Here is a 10,024-nt window from a genome sequence, read left to right on the forward strand (position 1 = left end):
CACGCAAATACAAGCCTTTATATTATTAAGGTGCAGCGCCACTTTCCGAACCATTGATGAATGCTTGTGTAAACAAAAACGGCAGGCAAAACAGTTTTAAATGTGTGTTTCCTGTGTGGTGAATAGCTGCTTTATTTATGTCTGTATGAAGTTGTTGTGAGTGTGGAGGGAGCAGTGTAATGGCAAACTTTACATTTATGGACATGTGGTGTGGTGCAGTGGGTTGTGAGTTGGTATTTGGATCAAGAGGTCACAGGTTCAAACCCCACTGCAGTCAGCATGTCGTTGTGTCCCTGGGCAAGACACTTCACCCCAAATTGCTCCTGTGGGGATTGCCCACAGTATTCAGTATGTAAGTCGCTTTGGATAAAAGCGTCTAACAAGTGACATGTAATGTAATTTAAAGTGTTCTTATAGTGCAGACTTTATATTTTACCTTACATGGACACATCAACTGCAGTTCCTAGAATGATGTGTTTTGCTTGTAACCTCTGTTAGCACTTTCAGCAGTTCCTATAATAATGTATTTCAGCTTATAACCTCTGTCAGCATTTTGCAACAGTGTCTGTAATGATGTATTGACACTCATGACCTTTAAAAACGTCGAAGTAAGGTCTGGGTGATGTGTTTTAGTTCATGTCCTTTGCCTCCCTGGAAAGTGACATTTCAGGTCACCTAAGGTCTGAACTTGATGAGGGGGCTGGGTACCAAGCGCAGGGCAATGGGCAAGTTCCTGTTAGTTTCCCTGTCTTATAATCAAGTTCCCCATTTCTTAGCCCTCCATCTGCTGCTGACAAGTTTCCTCACTTCCCTCTTGCTGAACAGGCCCCTGGTTCAATCTATTAGTGATTGACAGTTTCAGTTCCTTTGGAAAGCTTATCTCTCCTGCCAGGGCCCCTCCTAATGAGTGACGGAATGTTGTTGAACTGACAAGATCCTATATAACCTGTATGCATCTTTCACTCTGCGCGCACTCTCTAAGGATACTCTGTGTTCTGTGAGACCTGTGTCTTTGAATATTCAAATAAATAACCGGAAAGACAACTCTGTCTGTTTCACCATTTATTGTTTGATATTTCTGACTTGTGTATCTCCACAGTATTGACTAGGTCTAAGATTTCCATAACAAATTGGCGTTGTCGGCAGGATCTCTGACTTGTCGATTGGGGACACCCGCGGACGCTGATGGTCGCACCGGGATCCTCGGATTCTCCTCTACCTCGACAGAAAACGTACGGGACGAGAGGACCAGCGCCGGGGTGAAACCGATTGACTTCACGAGATCCAACAAACTCAAACGGCTTTCCAAATACTCGGTGAGATGTACAGTGTCTAAATTGTTTAAAGATAAAAGGTAAATTAAAACCCCATGACATTTATAAGAAGGATTACTCAAGGTAGGATATTTGAGACTATCCGTCGTAGCCTGGGTTTACGATCAGTTTTTGTGTGATTTTTACTGAAGAACAAATATCACAATCACCGACCGTTGAAAATGTAGTGTTTGATAACACGGGGTGTTTAGAGTAAACACTTAGCAGCTTTGCCATGGGTACAAATGTTAGAGTTTATTGAAGGATAAAAGTGTTTTCATAAACTGTGTTTTCATAATGTATTCTCATTGCTGTGTTACAAGGAGTGTTAATGGAGGAACAAAGAAGAGTCTGTTTAAAATGGCACACATACACACACACACAGATTCACATGACTGACAGTCACAAGATCCACACTAACAAATAAGGCGTTGGTCAAGACCACATGATTGTCTCATGTTACTGTTTGTTGAAATAAAAAGACTGCACTGAGAGAAGGCGGGAGAGAGTTGGTTCTCCTAGCTGAGAGTTGGCTCTCCTAGCTGAGAGTTGGTTAAGGAGTGGACATGGCATATGTCACTCGCCGATTCTCCTAGCTGGGAGTTGGTTTTGGAGTTGAGATGACATGTCACTCGCTGATTCTCCTTGCAGCAAGTAAACTTGAAACTCGAGTACTGTTATCTTTGTTCACTGGGTTTTGGTATATTTTAACCGAGCTGGGGTTTACCCTTACAAAGTAATATAGAGATACCCCACAACAAAGCAGAGTGGGGGGCTGGTACACCCTCCCGAGGGTCCGATTATATATGTCATGCGGGCAAAACATGGTGAAACAGTCTGTCTAAATTAAATATCTGGACGGAAATGTTCGGATTTCCAAAGGGAGGTTTTGTTTTGAGTAAATTAAAAATCAAGAACCTAAAGAATAAATTACAAGAACATGAAGATGGAATGAAGGGTAAAAATAAAGTTAAAGTAAAAGACTTATAGGAAGCTGGACACTCACAGAAAGTGTTTATAATACTGGGAGGATGAAGCAGAATGCCGTGAAACAAGGCAGTTGGCCGTGGGCATTAAAGAAAATATTAAGGTTGAAGATGAATGTGAAGAAAAGAAGGAAAATAAATTATTTCCAAAACCATGTAAACCCCAGACATCTCTGTGTCCTTCCATTTTAGGCCTGAATGACCTCTCCTCGACTGGGTATCCTTTCCCTCCCCCGGGGTACAACCCTGGCAATCCGGCTGGCCCACCTCAACCACCTCCACCGCCACTACAAGCCCCAGCCATGCAGTCCGTCAACTCCAAGCTCGCCACCCCCATCAGCCCCAAGTAGAGGGGGACAACAGCGGGATAAACAAACCCGATGCCCAAGCAGGTATTTGGGACACACACCTCAGATAATGCCTTTCTCAACGGACTCACAGACACAGCGCAAGCTACGCAGAATGCTGGCCGCTCACAATACCGAGGGAGAGGCAGAAGAGGTTTTCCGAGGCAGAAGACGAGAAGCAAGACCTTCATTTGACGAAAGATGTTTCAAGTGTGGCAGTGTTGAACATTGGATTATGGGACTGCTCACAGAACACTGGAAGTGGAGGTAGAGGGGGACAGCAAGGACGGAGCCACCATTCACAATCAGACTGACCTACACCAGATGGGGAGGAAGGGGCCAGATTGAGCGAGACGGAAATTCAGCCAGCAGCACCAGGGAAGTGACACACACACACACACACACACACATCATTCTATTGAGTAATTGAAAAATGTAGAAGATATGTCTGTGGTTAAAGAGGGTATATATATATTGAAATATGACAGTGAAACAGCATTTGAGAAATGTCCCACACTGACTTTGGCTGTCATGGGCGTTGATGTTACATTTTTTTAGTTGATTCTGGGGGTACACACTCTGTAGTGAAGAAAACAGATTTGCCAGATTGCAAATTTAGTGGTAGATTTATTCACTCAATAGGAGCGGCTGGGGTAACTGTAAAGGAGAGGTTTTCTGTACCGCTGCAGTATAAAGATAACGGTGATGATAGTCACCCATTTCCCACTTCAGTCAAACACAGTTTTCTTGTATCATCTGTCTGCCCCATACATTTACTGAGGAGAGATCTGATTCTCCGGCTCGGCCTGGACCTCATTTCTACAAATGAGGGTCTTGAGGTCCGACGACCATCCCCTTTGCTGGTTCAGAACCCCACATTTAATGATAAAGAACTGTTGAGTGTGTACCAATGGCTGTTGACACGTCCTGATTCTCAGGAATTGTTGCGTTTGACTCATCAACGTGTCTTTCCACCTGCTGTGTTCATGGAAACGTCTCATTTGCATTGTACGGTGTTATGGAAATCCAAAAACCCCAATACTGTAGAGTACAAGTCAGAGTGATTAAAACAAATAAATGGTGAAAACAGACAGCGTTGTCTTTCTGGTGATGTTTATTCGAGGCCTCAAACAAACATCAGATACAATAAAATATAGACACAGGTCTCACAGAGTATAGAATAGTCTGCGCGAGTGTGCGCAGTTCAATATGATAGCAAAGCTTATAAAGGGAGGAAAATGGTGGGAAGGTAAGAAATCTTCACACGGTCACATTGTTATTAGACACCTGGCCTTGAGCTGTAGAAGTTCTCGTGTGACTTTGTGTGAGTCAACTCAGTAGCCAAAACAGCTCTGTGGCCTTGAAGTAGAGAAGATAGAGGCAAACAGCACATCTAACCAAATGAGAAGCATTTGGTTTAAACATATCAGGATATAATAACATTTCCACTACAACGGCTAACGTGGTTGATGATCCGTGTAAATACTATGATGAGGGTTTTCTGTTAGAATGTGTGAATGATGAGATCATGCTGAAAACTATGTATTGGAATTCACTGTGCAGCGCTGGTTCCTGTTGCACTCACACCCACACAACACAAACTGTGTCAAATCCCAGGGGCGGTCCACACATTTCACTAGCCAGGGGCCCCACTGATAGATAGAGGGATTTGGGTCCAATCGTTAAAGATTGGGAGTCAGTCACTGATTGGGCACCTACACACACAGAATATGTCATGTACTCTATGTCACGTGACGTGTATCAAATGGAAATGTGCACGAACGTAGCCGTTCTGCGCCCATTGCTGCTGGTTGTGGATGATGAGGTAATTCTCATATCTCTGAGCTTCCTGCCGCGCTTTCAGATGTGCCATACTCACTCTGGGCAGCTCACAGATATGACGTAGGTTTAATGTCCACGTTCCGTCCAAATCAACCCCAGTACCCATTGAAACGTGAAGCTGTTGATGGCATCCGGCCAGTGTTTACCTCTCTGCTTAAACAAGGGGTCATTATTCCGTGTAACGATTCCCCGGTACGCACTCCAGTGTTTCCTGTCAAAAAGATCAGAGACAAACCTCCTGACGAATGGAGATTTGTCCAGGATTTACGAGCTGTAAATGCCGCAGTACACGCTCGCGCGCCGCTGGTGCCAAATCCTTATCTGATTCTTTCCCAAGTTCCGGCCTCTGCAGCATTCTTTACTGTCATCGACCTCTCAAATGCATTTTTCAGTGTTCCTGTACACAAAGATAGTCAATTCTGGTTTGCGTTTGAATATGATGGTAAACCATATACATTTACGCGTTTGTGCGAAGGCTATTGTGAATCACCTACCGTGTACAACCAGGCATTGTGTACAAGTTTGGCCTCTCTCCAAGTTTCTAAAGGCACTGCACTCATACAGTATGTTGATGATCTTATGATTTGCGCCCCCACAGAAGAGCAGTGTGAGGCAGATACTATTGCATTGTTAATGCATCTCGCAGCCGAAGGCCACAAGGCAAGTTTGTCAAAACTCCAATATGTAAAAAGAACAGTTACATTTTTGGGTCATGTCATTTCAGGAGAGGGGAAAACGCTTTCAGATAAGCGTATTGCGTCATTGGCAGCTCTGCCAAAACCTGTCACTAAGCGACAGATGATGTCATTTTTGGGAATGTGCTCATACTGCAGGTCTTTCATTCCAAACTATTCTCCTATTGAGTTGCCACTGCGTACAATTACGCATGTCAATGGTTTGAAACCTACAGATCACCTCACATGGACACCTGAGGCCGATGAAGCCTTCATTAAAATGAAGCTGGCTCTTCAATCCCCACCAACGCTAGGCCTACCTGATCACACTAAACCTTTCACTCAGGCAGTGGATGAACGACATGGGTGTATGACCTCAGTTCTCCTTCAAGATCATGGGGGAAAACAAAGGCCTGTGGCCTATTTCTCCTCCAAACTGGATTCAGTAGCTGCTGGTCTGCCTAAATGTCTCCGTGCAGTGGCTGCAGCAGAGAAAGCTCTGAACTCCTCACGTGACATTGTGGGATATGCACCTTTGACCCTGTTAGTGCCACATGCTGTTTCACTCATTCTCTGTGAACAAAGAACATCACACCTCTCTGCTGCACGATACCTTAGGTATCACACATGTCTGTTAGACATGCCTAATGTTTATGTCAAGCGATGTAACACTCTCAACCCAACATCTCTTATGCCTTTACCTGAAGACGGAGACGAACACGACTGTGTCGCCGAACTTCTGATTGTGTGCACACCTAGACCAGACTTAAAAGACGTTCCTCTGACCAACTCTGACCTAATTGTGTATGTTGATGGATCTGCCTCTCGCGACCAGGGGGGCACTAATCGGGTGGGATTTTCTGTTGTTTCAGATTCAGCTGTACTCCGTTCCGGCCCGCTCCCATGTCATCTGTCGGCACAGGCAGCAGAGCTCATCAACTAACTGAAGCCTGCACGTTTGCAGAAGGCAAAACCGTGACTATTTACACTGACTCACGATATGCTTTCGGGGTAGTACACGATTTTGGGGCTATTTGGAAGTGCAGACAATTTCTGAAATCGGATGGCAAACCAGTGCTTAACCATGTACTGGTTGCAGGCTTATTAGATGCCATTCTACTCCCATCTGAAGTTGCAGTCTGTAAATGTGCACAAGCAGTACAGACCCAGTTTCCCTAGGAAATGCGTCTGCTGACTCAGCCGCAAAGACAGCTGCTCTGATTCCTCTCACACCTCACTCACACTCATTTGTTAAAATCCCTGTCTCCTCCTACACTGACAAGATGTCATCACTGACGTCCATGCAGCAGTTAGCTGAAAAGACTGAGAAAGCTCAGTGGAAGGCGGCTGGAGCTGTATTTGACCCAACCGCCAGCATCTGGGTTGGTCCAAATTCCAATCCATGTCTTCCAAGACATTTCTTCCCTCATTTTGCAAAGTTGACACATGGGTTGGATCATGTGTCAAAAGGGGGGATGTTAGAAGCTATCAGTGGTTCACAAGGGGGTTCACAGTAACAGCTCAGAAGCACTGTGAAGCATGCCTAATTTGCATTACGCAAAATTCTGGTAGACCAGTAAAGGTTACAGGACCCGGAGCACATCCACCTCCCACCAGGCCATTTGAGCACCTAATGCTGGATTTCATTGAGCTTAGAAGTGTAGAGGAAACTTCTGTGTAGCTATGCAGTGGGAGTCACCGACTCAGGAAGGAGACACCGTAGGAGCATTAGCTTTGATGTCAAACACATGATGGTTTATTTGGAGTTAACGGCCGGAGGATTCACATCACAAGTCCAAGAGTCAGAGGTTCTGACTTCACGGTAGAGTTGCCACGTCAATTCTGAAGAACTCTACCCCAGACCCATGTATTTAGCTAGTTCAGAGAGCATCATCAACATGCTGCATAACAAGATAGAATGATAACACCTCTATCAGCTGACGCCAACAGGCAGGAACAGGGAGACACAACACTGAGAGCACAGCAGCCAAGGTTACAGGTGCCTGTGCTCAGTCAGGACAGTTTGAACTGATACACTGGGTCAAAGTTATGGGCCTTGGAAAATATTTCCACATCATGTGTGTGTGTGTATGTGTGTGTGTGTGTGTGTGTGTGTGTGTGTGTGTGTGTGTGTGTGTGTGTGTGTGTGTGTGTGTGTGTGTGTGTGTGTGTGTGTGTGTGTGTGTGTGTGTGTGTGTGTGTGTGTGTGTGTGTGTGTGTGTGTGTGTGTGTGTGTGTGTGTAAAATGTGATGGCCAAGGTGAAGTGCGGAGTTATGAAGAGTAAAAGTAACTAGTCTGTATGTAGGCCTATGCAATACAGTGTCAATGTAATTGATTAGCCTGAAGAACCTGAATAAATGGAGGTTCTTCCCACGGCACCCGAACGCCCCGTTTGCATCCTTTTTTCCCCTCGAAATGTCTGGGCAGCTGCTTACCGGCTGACAACGAGCCAAGTCATAAACCACCGGTGTGTAACCGAAACTACGGTTTCGGTGCCAAGATACCGTTAGTAAAAAGGTAACAAACGCGAGTGAAGTATAACCGGACGCGAGAGAGAGGTCAGATCAGCTGCTGAGTCTGACCGAGACAAGCAGCTCTGCATGATCACCTGATACTCCGCCCTCTGTTGAGCGAGCTGACCGGACAGCGCAAAATGCGTATATGAAGTGTCATGAACGCAATAAATCTACCCTCGTGGGGGCGCGCTCATGTGATTGGCTATAGATAGAACAAATTACAAGTACGAATCGGCTGACCGTCAGGGGAGTCTCAAAAAACCCACACACGAATGCACAGCGATCCGTGCACAGAAAGCGGTTTGTGTTGCAGGTTCAGGTTTTACACAGAAAACAAATATGTGAGGATCAAAAATACATTTGTAAAACTTTTTTCTGTATTTGGATTTTATTTACATGTATATGAAACGGAACACATTTGTGTGCTTTGAAAAACACAAGTGTGGACCCGGAAATACAAGTTTGAATCCTTCTGTGTGCATGTGTGTATTATGAGACTGATCTGAGCCCATAGTGCAGTGCCACATTTGACCGGTCATGTGATCACGTCACGTGACAATGACGTCACATTCCCACACACATATAAGAAGCAGCCTGTCACTTGAAGCTTCACAACCTCCATCTTCTCCAACGGTTCAGAGCAACTTTAACAGACAGAGACGGTGACATCATCATCATGCTGGCTTTCCTCTTCCTGTTGGGCCTGGCTCTGGGTGCTGTGTCTTCTTCAGATGACCCATCAGTGGAGCTACAGCAAGACAGCTGTCCCTCCTGGTTCTCCTTCAACCGCCGCTTCTACAAGTACTTCAACACAAAGATGACCTGGGCTGATGCAGAGCTCAACTGTGTGTCCCAGGGAGGCAACCTGGTGTCTATCCACAGCAGAGAGGAAGAGGACTTTGTCAAAGCCCTGATCAAACACTCTGACCCTGCTGAGGGATATACATGGATCGGACTCAGTGACTTGGCCAAAGAAGGAAGTTGGATGTGGTCTGACGGGTGTGCAGCCAAGTATTTCTTTTGGCAGAGAAGTGAACCAAGCAACAGCGGACAACATGAACACTGTGTACACAACAACTTTATATCTATGTGGAATGATTGGAATTGTCCAAATACTCTTCCCTCAGTTTGTGCATCTCGCATAACTTGTCCTTAAACTGAGATGTTACGTGTTCACCTGTTTTGTTAACATGATAACAATAAAGACACAGATGTAAACTTGTATATGTGTGTGAACAGAAGTCCTTTTGTCTAACCTTTACTCTCATGAATGTTACATATTCACACTGGTCGCTCCAGGGGTTAATCAGAGGAGTTATTTCTACACCTTTTTAAATACATTTAGTAAATAATATTGATGATGCATTATTATTACATTTTGATCCAACAGATTTGAGCCGTTGCTTATTATTCCTGGTGTTCTACTTATTTGTTTGAACCACGCACAGTTGTATATCATTCAATGATCACATGATGTGGTCAGGTATGTACGGCACCTGGTGTGTGGATGACCAACGGGCTGAACTCGCTCTTTTCTGTTGACCCTATAGTCCTTCTTTGGTTATTGTTTGTGTTCTTTTGTTCAGTCAACTTTAAGTTTTGCACAGATTTGATTTAGGAATGCTTCAAAGTGATGAGTCTTAGCGACATGATTTATTGGGAAAAGTACCATCACTCTTTTTCTGGTTATGTGAACAGGTGTTTAATGGACAGGGACACTACTGATCATGTTTCTCTTTCACATGGACGTAAAAGTACAAACCTAAAATGTACTCAACAGCACTATTTTCTGATAAACAAGACATTCATCCTCTCTGTTGTTTTAAAGGAAGACTAACGAAAGGAGGGCTTGAGCCAGACCCAGCGCCAGAACAAATCTAAAGGGAGGGCATATGATTTTCATGGGAGGGCACACAAAACCGTCATGTGCTGCAGGCCTGCGGCACAATATATATCAAACAGCAAGGCCAACAGCAGTGCGTAAAGACACACACTTATCGCAAATACATACACAAATAAAGGGCAACATAGAAACCACTTTTGAAACATTGTGTGCGTGGCAGCACAGACACTGGTAAATCACGAGCAAGGCACACTGGTTAAGGATGGCAGCTTCCTCATCGCACTCGGAGAGAAATAGAGACGGAGACGATGAACTGTTTAACCCGCCTTGGGCATGGTTTATTTTCCTATGCACTGCAGGTGCATCCTTTCGCTCAGCCGAGCTAACTTAGAACATTATTTAGGCCAACTCTGCATCTTTGTGCAGCGTACTCAAACAGCGATAGGAAGAGCCCACTGCCTGACTCGGACATGCTGTGGAGAGAATCGAGTCACCTCTGAGA

General features: G+C 44.8%; 1 protein-coding gene across 1 annotated transcript; it reads left to right on the forward strand.

The window, feature by feature from the left end:
• Positions 1-8,274: 8,274 nt before the first annotated feature.
• Positions 8,275-8,903, forward strand: LOC117558013 (lactose-binding lectin l-2-like). Its single transcript, XM_034233973.1, has one exon. The coding sequence runs from the start codon at positions 8,356-8,358 to the stop codon at positions 8,833-8,835; it is 480 nt and encodes a 159-aa protein (XP_034089864.1). The 5' UTR covers positions 8,275-8,355; the 3' UTR covers positions 8,836-8,903.
• The last annotated feature ends 1,121 nt before the right edge of the window (positions 8,904-10,024 follow it).

This window comes from Gymnodraco acuticeps, unplaced genomic scaffold (genome assembly GCF_902827175.1).
Source record: "Gymnodraco acuticeps unplaced genomic scaffold, fGymAcu1.1, whole genome shotgun sequence".
NCBI classification, from domain to species: domain Eukaryota; kingdom Metazoa; phylum Chordata; class Actinopteri; order Perciformes; family Bathydraconidae; genus Gymnodraco; species Gymnodraco acuticeps.

What these genes read in the sequence shown, in the direction of transcription:
- LOC117558013 (XM_034233973.1), top strand. Translation starts at nt 8,356, where the DNA reads ATGCTGGCTTTCCTCTTCCTGTTGGGCCTGGCTCTGGGTGCTGTGTCT.